The sequence below is a fragment of the Nomia melanderi genome, chromosome 12 (assembly GCF_051020985.1).
Source record: "Nomia melanderi isolate GNS246 chromosome 12, iyNomMela1, whole genome shotgun sequence".
NCBI classification, from domain to species: Eukaryota; Metazoa; Arthropoda; class Insecta; order Hymenoptera; family Halictidae; genus Nomia; species Nomia melanderi.
The window spans coordinates 8,206,301-8,220,542 of NC_135010.1; the positions used below are offsets into that span (position 1 = coordinate 8,206,301).

Below are 14,242 nucleotides of genomic sequence, written 5' to 3' on the forward strand. Positions count from 1 at the left end.
CACCACCACCATCGCCGATACCGTCCCCCCGATGTCCCCCTCCGGGTACCAGTGGTAGATAGATGGTAGGAGGCGCAGCACAGTGGGGGATGGTTGGCCTATCGGCTCGGGGTTGCTTGGAATCTATCGGTGGGCCAGATTTCACTGACACAGTCTCCGGCTTAGCGCGCGCGGGGCGCACGCGACGAGGGAGCGCACCGAGAGAGAGCAGCCGATCCTCCCCGCGATTCTTCTGTTCCGGACGGGAGGCGGCGGAGAGAGAGCCGGCGGATCGGAGACGGCTGGGCGCGTGCGCGTCGGTCAGTGACTCGCGCTAGCGCACTGCCACTGGCCCTTCCTCGACGTCCTTTTGCGAGGAAATTGATTCTGCGCGAGGCAGAAGCCTGCGAGGGTGCCCGCCGCCGACGCCAGACGAGAGCCGGGGTCCGCAGACCGCGCACGCACCGCACCGGGTACGGAACACCTGTGCTCACGGCGTAACCAGCCACGCTCCGCACGCACGCACACCGACCGACCGACCGACCCGTCCGTGCCCGTCGGCTGGCTGGCTGGCTCGGTTATTATGTAAGGGCACGTCGCGCGCCGGGACACCTACCGAGACGCGGTGATTTGATCGGTGTTAAAAGGCGACCACGGACACACCAAGTGAGACCACGCGCTGAGAAACATGCGAAGAGACGCGTCGCGCCGGCCGCGAACACGAGACCAACGACGCGAGGATCGACGACACTGACGGGCAACGTGTGCGCTGCGGGACCCGCCGAGAGCTGCCCCGATGGAACTGACAATACTGCTGCTCGCTTGCATCGTGGGTGAGTGGAGAACGATCCTTTCAAAGCCGCCCGCTCGCTCGAACGCTCGTACGCTCGCTCGCCCGCTCGCCACGCGGCTTTGGTAAGCCGTTCGCCGTCGGACGGACGGACTCTCGACTCGGATAGTGCTTGAACCTCGATACCCTGCCTCCCGCGGGCCGTTGCACTCGCACCGTGTCCTGGGAGCAACAGAGTGTCCCGTGATGGGAGATCTGTATTAATCGGATCGTTACATTGACCATGATATCCTGCGTTCTGATGGAACGCAGGATCAGCCGTTTGCTTCTGTGAACGATTGGATTAGGGAGGTTGATCATGTGTGTTCTTCACTTTGCTGGACCACGTAGTTCAGATTGAAATTGTAAACGAACTGTCGCAACGTGGCCAACGTGTCTCTTACCAGAGAAGTTCTTAGCTCCCTAGCTTTAGGGGATCGCAACAGTGTCCCGCAGCGAAATCTCGAGGACCAGTACACGGGATTCACCGAGGTTTCTCTTGCGTCAGTCTCCCCAGACGGCGAACAGATTGACGGAGAGGAACGCCGGACGGAAATCGCGGGGGTTGAATTTTAAGTACGGGTCCGCCGGGCTGCACGAGGGGGTTGTTTAACGGAGAGACCGTCTGCAGCTCTCTCTTTGAAGGGATTGAAACACGGTTTAATTTAACTGTGCGTGAATCGCGCCGAGGCTTTTCCGCGTCCCGTCGCCCGCCCCCGTCCGCCGCGCGCACCGCAACTCGCCCCTTACGGGCGAGCAAGGTCGTTTCCAGCTGGGGGACGTTTTTGCGCGAGTTTCTGCATTTTTCAGTGGCGGTATTAGGGGGGTGGGACGCGTTGCACGCGGTCGTGTCGAAGAGAAAAGGGTAAAAACGCGCGGCGGGGAAAGGGGGCGGGCGAGATCGGGGATGCGGATAACGTCTCTGCGTCCCGTCGAAACACGTTATTTGTCGTCGGCGGCCGGAGGAGTCGCGCGGCGAGGGGATTCCCGGATAGCATCGAAATCTAGACGAGAATTGGCTGAAATCGGCCGATCGACGGATTGGACGTTCAATTAAAAATGAACAGGTGAATTGGAGCCCGAACGCCGTTGAACGCGGCGGATGGAGACTCATCCCGTCGATTATCGGGCCGACTCCCGCACACCGGTTTCCGTGAAATTTTGTAATTTCGCTTCGCATCACGTGGCGCGATGCGTATCGACCGACTCTTTTGATTACGGCCCCGGAGAGTATAAAAAGGAAAACAAGCGGCCGGCAGCGGGCAGGAAGAGGAGAAAATGAAAAGTGAACGTACGCACGCAGGGGGTGAACACCGCCGGGCTGCGTCCGTTTCCAAATTGCTGCCGCCGTTTTCCTCTTCCCCTCTCTCTTCCTCTCTCGCTCTCTCACTCCCTCTCTCTCTCTCTCCCTACTTTTTTTTCCTTCGCTCCTTTGTCGCCGCGAGAGACCCTCCGCTGAAAACAATTTGCGGTCGGCTATCAAGCAGCCGGTAATTAGCGCTTGCTTATGTAACGGACGTTATCGCTTTGTGGGCCGCTGTCTCGTATGCGTGAGTCCGATCGCCGTCTCGTTCGTGAGCCGAGCGAATTACTTCCAATTTGTTTCCATTAGACGCCGCTGCACGCGCACCGCGTCGGAGTTTTCTTATTTCTCCGCGATGATGATCGTACGGTATTGTTCGTGATTACACTTGTAGATCGATATGCATTTTATTTTCTGACGTAATTGATAGGGAGGTGCGGGATATTGTTTTTCGCGCGTGGTTAGGATTTTAATAAGGAATTGTACGTGTGTCGTTTGTGCTTTTAATATATGAAATTCGGTGGTATTTCATTGTACCGCTATCGCTTGGGACAATGTACGGTACTTTGTCGGGGCTCGTTCCGAATGGAGCATTACAAAATTAAAGGGATGCGTGCGGTTCGCGTAGGCGCCGATTCGGTTCCCAGTGATTAAGTAATGAATTCAAAATTCTCACGGGCTCACGACATTTTCGGAACTATGAATATCAATGTTGCGCACAATATTTGTAATAATATCGTAGAAGTGCACGGCTGAATGGGTTTTCGCGTTGGCAAATATTTGTGTTGAATATACCGGCAATTATGTTGATATACTGATGGAGACCATTATGTGGAACGGTTATCAAAGTGTTAACTCTCTATGTTATTTGATAAATACTATAATTTATGCTTTCATCGTGGAAAACTAATTATATATAAGCCCCATTCGACGCAATTTAACCCTCGCCCACTGTTCGGGCCAATTCGACCCGAATGCATACTTTAACTTCCACTGTGCTGCATCGCATAGAAATTTCGCGAATCGATGTTGTGTAATCAGTTTTCGTGTGTTCCGATGTGCCCGCGGGTTATCACGTTTCCTTAAACTGATTTTAATTTTGATATAGTTCCGCCGGGGTGTCTGTGTGCGAATGTAACCGTAATATGAACAGAACGCGGGGGTTGAAAAGTACCGATGAAGTCATTTCAGACTCACAAGGGAACTCAGGGAACCGATATCCGCCGATTTTTATGAAACTTCGGTAGAAAGTGGTGCTTACAAAAATATATGACACGTATTTTTTTATCGGTCCTCGTTCATATCGGAGGGATGAAAATGGCTTTCAAAGTTACGAGAAACAGGGGTGCGGAAAACATTCCCTCGAATATCTTGGAAACTATTGAAGCTGAACGGACGTTTCAAGCAGCAAAATCGCGTAGCTCTTAATAAAAAACTCAGCGTCGTAAGCAGATAGCAGAAAACTCCCCCTTTATTCAACACATAAAAACAGAACATTCTCCTTTTAATTCGTCTGAATAAATGTCAATCTATTTCCATGTAAATTTATTCATTCCAGAATCATTCTCATCTATGCGTTTCTCTTATACAGTACATTAAAAGCAACACTTTCTCTTCACCGTTGCACACAAATATTAATCCAGATCCATATGAATCTCTACATTTCAGATTTATTTCTATAATATTAATATTAACGGTGACCAATGCAAAAGAGAAACACTAATCAAATATTTTCCCAAGAACCACTCCGCGCCAGAGATCGACGACAGTCGTCGGCCATCGCTACGCGGCGGTCCCACGCCAGAATCAGGTCTCAGCGTCAGAGACGCACGGGCTCGCGTGAAATTCGACTTCTCCGAGGCCCGGTGTCTTAGCTTGGAAATCATAAAGTATGCCAGTACTTATTGAACCATTCAATATTTATAGTATTGATATAGTCCTCGCGAAGCTCTGATTACAAGGAGCTTTACGGAAGCAGCTTTGTTTGCACGGAGCGTCACGGAAGCTCGGGGTCCCGTGACGCTGTAACGAGATTAAATAGGGGCCGGTTATACGAACCTTTTTCTTCCCTCCCCATCCTCCTCTTCCTCCGGCTCGACTTTCTTTTTTCATTATTCTCGCGCTCCGAATTCAGTCCCGCAGCGAGACCCGATAACGGTGCACGCCAGTCAGAGCGGAACGCGTGAGACCGCGGTGAAGGGGACAGCCGCGCGCGGGCAAAAGTCAGATGTCGAGATCGCTCCGCGCGATACGCGATCGTCACCGACGCGCGCGCGGTTAAAATATTTGTCCTCGAAACTATTTATTTGCCGACGCGAATTGAACAGCTCAATTGGCGAATACGTTTGCGAACGAATATCCCGTCGGCAAACAACGACACGGGCGCGCAACGAGGAAAAAAATTACTTCGCGCTCGTCCCCGCGGACAGGGGAAAACGGACGAAAAAAAAATAGGGATAGAAACGAGCGAAACAGCGACGTGAATAAATCGAGACGGACGACCGAGGGAAACACCGAGGGAAGAGGGTGAAAAGCTGCGACGTGAAACCGGGGTGGTTCGAGGGGCCGGGCGAAGGCGAGAAAATTTGAGGGCGCAATCAAGAGGGATTCTTATCCATCGGCGCATTGAACTCGTGGCAAGTGGCTAGACGAGAGGAGGAGACCGAGCCGAGTCGAGCCGGTGAAGGGTTCGCGGCGCGAGCCGTGCGGCAGCCGGTGTCCATAATAGAAATTTAATGAACTTGACGAAATAATTGTGTCAATGGATAATTGCGTTAATGCCGCTCGAACGGGCACCAGGTCTCATCGAGGCCGACGCGAGGCGTTCTCTCTCTCTGCTCCTCTCCTCTCGCCGTTGGCGTACAACAAATCACTCGCGGCTCTCGCGGTCGCCACCCGCCTGGCGTCGTCTCCGAGCGACGTCGCCGTTGCGACGGCTTATTTCATCGGCACTTTATTGAATTTTTTGCGTCCGCGAGGAAACTCGACACGGAAAAACCGTATCTCCCGAGGTAATCGAACGCGTCCTCCTTCCCACCCCCATTCGCGGGGTTTTACGACTCCACGTCGGCGGGGCAAAAGGGGAAAGACAGAGGGAATAGAGGTTCTAGGAGAGAGGGGGGTCGTGTGTGTGTCCTCCAGCATCCTTTTCATCGGGCGACACGCGTACCAGCCGCGTACCGGGTTGCACACACGTCGACGACGCTGGCCGTGACGTGAAATACGACTGGTCTAGCCCAGGCATCGAACTGTCGATTCCATTGTAGCGATTCTCCATCGACACCGGGGCCGCTCTTCTTTTCGTTGCCCAACCCCCGCGGCACGGGAGATTGTTTTTCCCCGGGTCGCCTTTTTTGCTCCGACTCGCTCCCTTTTTTTCCCTTTTTTTTTCTGATCCTATCACGACTCCGCGTGCACACACCGATTCCGAACGCAGCCGTGTCAGTCGGGATACGTGTATACGTGTACGTACAGGAATTTACAACGGAGAATGAAGAATGCAGGGACTCCCGAGTTCACCGCCGCATCGTCACCCCTCTTTTTTCCTCCCCAATTGCGCATCGCGCGCGAGACCTCCTCCGTGGCTCCCTTTTCCTACCCTTCCGAGGTTTCCTCTTTTCTTCTGTTTCTTTTTCTTTTTACCTTCTCCCTGCGGTGGTCTCTTGTTTCTTACTCCCGTTTCCGTGTTCTTTTTTCCCTTCCCCGTCCGCCTCTTTTTTCCTCCCTTCTTTTCTTTTCCTCTTCCTTTAACGAGTCCGCGCGATTGTCATTTTTCTATGCGGCGCCGCGCGACGTGCCCGTTCCGGGCACCGCAAGTGCTTGAATAGGCCGGCACTTTAAATGCGGATCGCCCCTTTATACGGATATGGAGTAATTCTCCCGAGCAAGCGACCCGATTTATTCACGGGCGACCGGCCGCCGCCAACCCCCGTGGCCGCGCTTACGCAACGCGGCGGCCTCGCGTCGTCTCCGGCAGCCGCAATTCCCTGAGACAAGCCGGTGTGTGCCGGGGCGAGAAAATTTTGTCTGCAGCCGCGAGCTGCCACGCGAAAAGAATTCTATTCACTTGGGACGATAAAAGGGGATGGTGGATCGGGGGACGCCGGGGGGTTTATGTGTGCTCGCGGCCGGGTGTCGGCGACCGGGCACGTTTAATTACTTCCGAATCCAGCGTTCTGTTGTTTCGCTCTAACAAAACACCGCCGCGAGATTTATCGTAACGACATCGCCGGGGACAGTTGTCGTCGTCGGCTGTTCGAGTCGGCCGCGTTGACAGGGCGCTGAAAAGATTGAAGCCGCACGGAACGACCTGACGCGACGCGAGCCTGCCTGACCTATTGGTCGAAATGATCCTTTTCTCTTTTCGGTGGTGCGTGCGCCCCGGGAATATACGGGCCGCGCTGAGTGATCGGAGTAATTAACCTCTTGCGCGGGATTCTGGTGATTGATGGAGACTCGATTCGTTTTGAATTTGGTTGGTGTATCGGTGAAGATTGTTTTATCTTTGTTGTTATGCTCCCTGTGGGGTTATTAGGAGAGTGCATTGGTGGAGACGGAATGATAGGATGGATGATTTGTAGGTGAAAGTATATGGATGAACGGATGCTATACGTGGAGTTTGAGTATTTGGTCGATGTTTGTTTTTATGGATTCAGAACGTTTGGGGTTAGTATTATTTGGTTTAGGTCATTTGAGGGGAAATGTTGTTTTAATTCTTGATAGTTTCTTTTTAGAAGTAATCTTCGCTGGCAGTGATTGTGCACGTTTACTTTGTCCTGGGGAATTATTAATAACGATATTAATAAGGAAATTATTAATAATATTCTCGGGTACGGGGACTATAAAATTTGTACAGCATAAGGTTGGAAGCTAAGGGTAGATTTTGGGTCAAGCTGACCTGGACGGTGCACAACGGCCAAAACGAAGTTTGGTCGAGCGTAGCGCGAAGTATACTTTGAAATTTGTAGCCTTCTTATATTCAACTAAAATTTCGAAGTTCGGTGTAACTATCTCGCCCTTTATTCCCTTGGGGATTTTTAACATTTCTTGGAAATTCCCTTCGCCGCTACCTTTTCACCGTTGGAACGTTTATTCCTTGAATCTTCAAATATGTGCTTTTCCATAATAATCCCAGATCTCTTGACTCTTAACAGCAAACGCTGGCACTGACGGGTCACAAATAAAATTTACAAAGACTGAAGCTAAGCAGAGGCTCGCGTTTCTTGTGTAAATGTAATTAATTCCGTTGTCACGTTCACGCTGGAACTGAAGCATTACTAAACTCCAACGAATACATCCGATATGAATACTCCAATTACACGCTTCAATTCTATTCCTACCGCTGAAACGTGTCCAACAGAATTTACATTTCACCGAGATATCTTCAAACCCCTCAACTGTCCACCATTAACATCTTCACAACCGTTCCCCAAAATCCCCACATAAATTTTCATCCACAACAAAAACCGCCCTCCCATCTCGAGTTATCTCATCTCAGCATTCCCCCCCCACGATACACTGCACTAAACGATGCACCCCTCCATCAAACAAACCCGCAACACAATCTCCCTCAAGCAGGAACGCGCGAAGACGCAAGGAAACGAGTGGGCGCATATCGCGGCGAGCCCAAATAGCCTCGCCGCGGCCCCCGAGCTGCACATTTTCAACCTTCATTAGTGCACACGCACGTCCGACGATATAATTCGCCCGACTCGATTCCCGATCCCGCTAATTTGTCCCGCAGTTTGTCTTACGGACAATCGAGCCCGGCAGAAGTCCCGCGGGAACCGTTTCGTGGAACAACTAGGGGTTCGCAGCGGACGGGGAACGGGGAGGGGAAGCGAACCGAGCTTTCCAGTCTCGAATCGACGGAACCTTTCCAACTATCGGTCGGGGCTGTTTCCGCTAAATAGCTCCGGTCCTCGCTTTAATCGTCGTCGTCGCCTCGTAATGAATTCGCCAGGCTTTTCTTAAACGGCCGGGGACCGTGTTCACCCTGCCCCCCCCTGCCATTCCCCGTCCGCCAGCCGCCCTTCGCGCAACCCTTCCCGCCCACTGCTGCCAATTGCATCGACGATTAAATTACGACGGGCCAGGCAAAGGTGAACTAGGCGAAGTCGCAAATGAAATTCCGGCGAACGGAATCCGCCAGAAATCTTAACGATCCCCGCTATCTCGTCCGGACAGCGTGCCGACTACTTCGACCGAGGTTCAAGGAAGTCCGTGTAATTTAAATCTCGACCGCCCTGCCTCCCCCGGTGTTCATCCAAACCCTTCCGTACCCCGTCCCGCCACGCAGCCGGCTCGCGCGGATCCCGTATGGCGCTAACGGTGGGGGAATGCGGACGGTTAAAATGCCTCTGTGTCCGATTAAATCTTAACAACCTAATTTCCCGAGCCCGGCCGCCGCGCTCGACGTTCGCCACCCTCCCCGCGCGCTAGGCGTTCCCGTTCGATCGTACGCTCTTTATCCCCCCGGGTGGATTTTTCGTTCGCCTCACGGATCCTTTCTCCCCCCGCGCCCCTCGTCCCTCTTACAGCCTCGGTTGCCGTGGTGAAAATTAGACGTACGAGGTTCCGAAGGTCTCTCCTGGGGTATCTTCCGATAGTATTTTAAACTGACCGCCGGGGCTGAACTTGGGTTTCCTTTTTTCGGGAGGTGCGATTACGTGGTTCGGTGTCTTGGAGTAATTTACGGAGTGGTTCTTGATCGCGATATGGTCGATCGCTGGTTGATGCAGTTTCTTGGGGATCGTTGTGTGTGTACTGATTTATCGACCGAGGGTGAATATTGTTTACCTTCCGATTTCAATTTAGTAGAGCATATGTAAGCTATGTAAGCGGCATGGCACTGTTTACTGTACAGTGTCAGAAATCATTTTATTATTTTTGTTACTGTTATTGTTGTAATATTTATGATTAACATGTTAAGTATTGTGCTACGTCACTTCTGTGAATTTGTTTGCACTTGTTATCTATGTTACGGTATTTTTTGGCGGTAAGTCAACTTGAAATACTTCTGGTCCATTAACACTAGAACTACCAGATAGGTCAAAATGACCCATTCTCGATTTTGTCTTTTAGAATGATTGAAAAGGCAGATACTTGTGTCAGAAATTGCGGAAACTGATTTAGTAATACCAAAATTGATATATACCCCAATTGAAATCTTAGTAACTACACATTTGTGGCTCTTACGAAGAAATTTTCAAAAGTCAGTTTAACCTTTTGGCCTGTGATTTCTTTCTCCACTATGATCGATACGGCTACTTTGTCATTAATAATTTATTGGAAAAAGAGAAAAATCACAAGCATATATTATGCCTATATTTCCTTTTAAGTATCATAGTTGATTACAGAGGAATAATATTTACTTTCAATTCGAATGAACTAAGTAATATATATATTTGTTAAATCATGTTGAAAATCTTCACCGCGAGTCTCACTCGTTCTTGTAGGGCAAGGGGTTAAGTACTCGGTAGTTCTAGTGTTAAGGGTTGAATATAGAACAGAAGAATAAAGTTGTTATGGGTAATTTAGTAAAGCAGGTTTATAGCTTCGCTATTTTACATCCACGATTTTAAGCAAATTGAATTCTTCACTTTCTTAATCCCTCCGATGCGACTTCTAATCCTACACTCAAACGCACGCTGCGCCCCGAATTTCAAAGAAACAAACTAACAAATTTAAAACAGTCACAGATTATGAGAGCAAATCCCAAGAAAACTTGTGCGAAATCCTACAGCTTCCCACGAACGCGTTCATACATCTCGAAATCATAAATCACCGCGTTACTTACCATGATTTACCTCGATCACGTTCGCATCGGAAAACGCTCGACCGGAAACACGGAGCAAGCGTCCCAGAAGGGATTAACGAAAAATCGACATACGGAATTTATGTATATCAAGCAAACAGTTCCTCTCAAATACAAGCGGTTAGTTAAGTCTCGGAGAGGGATGTTCCTTGATCCGTCGGTTGTAAGACCGAGTAAATTCGTATATCCCGCATGCTGATTTGCGAAAGGTCCCTGGTGTACAGTTATAAAGGAAGTCCGAAGCTTTCGCCCCGGAAACCCGGTGCGCCAGACTCTCTCATCCACCGCAACGTATCAGCCTGGTTTCGACTATAGGGCAAAGTCGGCGTGCACGCGCGCGCGCACCGTCTTCTTCGTAGTTCCAGTTTAGGGTACCGCCGAACAAGTAACTGTAATTACCATTTGGCCGCGTCTACCCGGTCCCGTAAGTAGTCGCGGGGCATAAGTATCTGGCATAGAATAATGTAGACAGTTGTAAAAGCTAATGGTCGTTGTCCCGACGGGAACGGGGTACTGAGCCGCTGTTACGACACCGAGACAAGTAATAAATTGCGGTCCCGGTAAATAAAACCGGCGGGACGCTTTTCTTCTCGCCGATAAAGAAGAACGGTTCGCGGCCTACTTGGGAGCGTTTCGACGTTCCTCGTAAGTAAGGCAATCCGCGTCTGGTTCAGCGACACCGAGGGATGGCCTTAGAATTTGCGATCGGTGGTTTGGCGGTCTCTCCTCTCCATTCGGCTAATGAGAACGGGAACCGTGTTTCTCCAATAAGACCCGGAGCCCCGCGATTCTATGTCTGGCCAAACACTTCCGGAAATGGCGTTCGCTCTTTGGCGAACTACTGGCCACTTATTTTCGGGATGGATGGAATAAATATCTCGCGATCCCCTTTTGTGCACTCTTTGGCTTTCGTACTCGAGTAGGATTAATTTGTGTTCGTCTACGATCTTTATGGGAAGCGAATTGAATGGTACTACTTGGTTATGTAATAAACATTCTTTTATGGGCCGTTCAATACTTTGTTTCGGGAATTGTGATGGATTTAATGAGAGCGTTGCTCCCGTGTTCTACTATTACTTGAGTTTCATTATTTTAATTGTTCATTATACTTGTATTATTTCCTTTCCCCATTATTCGTTGTTTCTCCGTTGTTATCGAGCTCGGTACGATGTAACACTCATCATCATCCCCTAACAATGCATCGCTTTCGTTACACGTACCGAACATTACGTTTTTCGTTATACGTTTCCAATGAAACGCGTTACAAGTTACTCAGCCAGTTCCACAGAAGACCATTAACTAATGAATTCCGCGTATTAATTCCCATTAGCGCAAGAAGTGCCGAAATTGTGCTCACCGGCGGCATTGTGTCTCGAAGCGGAGAGCGCCGAACGGATCGACAAGTGTAATTTGCGGCTGCACCCTGGTAGAGCGCGACGATTCTGTTGCTTGCTCGAATTCGAGCCGAACTATTCGCGGAAACGAAGCCGAAGTAGTCATTGATACGCTCGAAGGTTACAGTAAGATCCCATTGAACCGCCATTAACAAGCGTACTCGCGGGTCCGACGATACGGGTGAGTTGTATACCAACAAGACAACACCGCCATCGAGCGCAACGAGGGCACAAAACGGGCACGCATTCGGAACACGATCCGCACACACAGACGGACACGCAAACGCAGACAAACACGCAAACATAGACAACAAACGCACGTCGTTATTTGCGGACACAGCAATTTCGCCGCGTCTCTGCCGAGTTAAATATCGTTAGAGCGCATTTTACCTAACTAGCCTTCACGATATTAAGTCCCGTTGGCCGTTCTAGGTCAACCAGATTCAGTTTGCTCGGGGAACGTGCGCGCGCGCGCGCGCCCGTGATACCCGTCTGTTGTGCGCGAAAATAAATCCCAGCCGGGGCGCGGCGAACACGACGCCGGCTAGTAGTCCGACAACCCCGAAACGGTTGATTAATTTTTGGAAATCTTGTTGAATTCCCTCGCGGCCTGTACCTACCACGTGGAACGACCTACAGCTCGCGCACGCGCGCGCGAGAATCGGCGCTCCCGTGTCCCCCCGCACGCTTTTAAATTCGCCGAACGACCACCGTTTGAAATACGCGCGGAAAATTACAGCATTGGGAGCCGAAAAACCGCACACTAACTCTTCCCCGGTGACAGTCCCGTTATTCCCTTTTCGGAACTCGTAAAGAATGCGGTGCCGCGCGCGCATTTTTCGCCGCACCGACATATTTAGGGGACGATTTTTCGCGGAAACCCAGAGACGACTGGTGTCGCGGAGCAGTTTCTGATACCTCTTTTTTTTTCCTACCCTTGTCGCATGTTTTCGTAATTTCTCGCTGGTCCTGTTCGCCAGAAAGTATCGTGCTTGCGGAAATTGCTGAATTCCTGGGACGGCAGTATGTAATTTTTTGGGAATTCTGCGGTTTGTTAATTTTCGAGGTCCTTTGTTGCTTTAGTTTCTCAGTGCTTGGAATCGCGCGTTTAAGATTTGAGAAACTGATTTTATATTATCGGCGCGTCTCTTATAAAGTTGATATATTTATCTTCTAAATCGTAATGATTTTTCAGATACGTATTATTACAAGCGTTAAAGATTCATTTTACACGACTATTATTAAATTTGCAAAAGCGAAACATATTTTCACCCCTAAAAACACACAATTTCATTTTTCATAAATTCATTTGAACCAAGCTAGTATTCATCTCCAATACAAAATACAAGTCGTAAAGAAACGAACCAGTGATTCAGAAATAATATTAATCTTTCCCACTGAATTCTGTCGCAGAAAACCGAAGAACGTTTTATTCTCGAAGACCGCACTCTCGACGTGGTGAAAACAGTTGCCTGAATAAATGATAGTAACTCCTCGGCGATTAACACTAATAGAAGAGCGTTTATTTTTGAACGAAGGCGAGGCAACGATTGTCACGTCTCCCTGAAAAATTCAGCGTCGCTTTACGCCGGTAGCAGATAGCAAAAATATTTTTGAGAAGCAATCGCGAAAATGTCCCGCGAACAGTTTCTCGTCGGGGGAACGAGGAAGAATCGCAATTGACATTCGAATCGTTTGTTTGCCAGGACGGAACTCCTATCAATTTAGCTGTCCAAGTCGTCAGCAGGAACGTTGACGATTTCTTCTTTTCCCTTCCAATTCTTTCGTCCCCCAGTTTCGCCTGAATGCCGGAGCAGATTCGAAAACAACTACCACTTACAGCGGACTCGTTCCGAGTGTTCCGGGGAGTTGAGAATTGGAAACTTTAATGAACAGAATCCTTGAGTTATATAGATGTCGCGAAAGTGTTATTGAAACTACAATAAAAGGCAACTGGCGACATTGTTTGACAATTACCATGCTGCTGTGCGAAAGCGGCCGCCGCTGCAAAAATTTCCCGGCAGTTAATTATTCGAACTTCCTAGCGGACGTTCAACGTTCGGCACGCCATTTAGATTTCGCTGGTCGATGATTCCTTCTAACAATAGACTGATTTAATATATTTATATACCCCTATTGTGGGAACTGTACAAATATCGCGGAATATTTTCATTATTTCTTCTTTATTCGAACTTTGATATACGAGCTTTTATATTGCTTAAATAATATATTCTCTTTTTTCATTGAACGAGTAATATTTATGAGTACAAGGATTTATTAATACTTTTACCCTAGGTTTCGATTTTCGAACTTGGTTAATATAATGATGGAATGTTTGTAGCTCTATAAATAAAAGGTTTTTGGTACAATTTTAGTAGTACTGTATTATTTTATCATTTATATTAATTGATCACTATTTTCATTAATGTTTACTGGCAAGAAATATTCAATATAGAAGCTGTATATAAATCTTAACAGAATTTAGCCTTTAATGAAATAAATATCTTGGAAAAATCATGGATGCAGCTTGATCAACAAATCCAACATTCGAAATCAAAGATTAACTAACAAAAGGAACTTAGTTTCAAAACGTCGGGCGTTTCCCTTCCGAAGGAAATGCTGAAGTTACCCTTCTCCGTCAAGACGTGAAACTAACCCCTTAAGTTTTCATAGGTATGAATGATAGCGCCGAGAGAAATTGCTCGGGTGTTTGTGCTTCAAGTGCGACTGGAGAGGTCCTAAAAAGCACGTGAAGTTTTGGGCACACGGAACCACCGGTCTCTAGGTGTGTGCTAGTTTAAGAGGGAAGAGTGCGCACCGAGGAGTTGGTCAGTCTGTTCAAGAATTGTTGGCCTTTGCTGGAGACAACCGAATTGCTCTGCCCGTTGTTTATCTGTTGTTTCGAGGTTCCATTACATGAC

General features: G+C 48.9%; 1 protein-coding gene across 2 annotated transcripts in view; it reads left to right on the forward strand.

Annotated features, from left to right (window-relative positions):
- The first annotated feature begins 325 nt into the window (after positions 1-325).
- Positions 326-14,242, forward strand: part of LOC116426166 (cell adhesion molecule 2-like) — a 55,653-nt gene continuing 41,736 nt past the window's right edge. The window contains exon 1 of one of the 2 annotated variants that reach the window (XM_031974756.2): positions 326-812. In XM_031974756.2, the coding sequence (XP_031830616.1) occupies positions 776-812 (37 nt within the window). In that variant the 5' untranslated portion in view covers positions 326-775. The remainder of the gene's footprint in view (positions 813-14,242) is intronic. The other variant, XM_031974757.2, reaches the window with a different exon arrangement.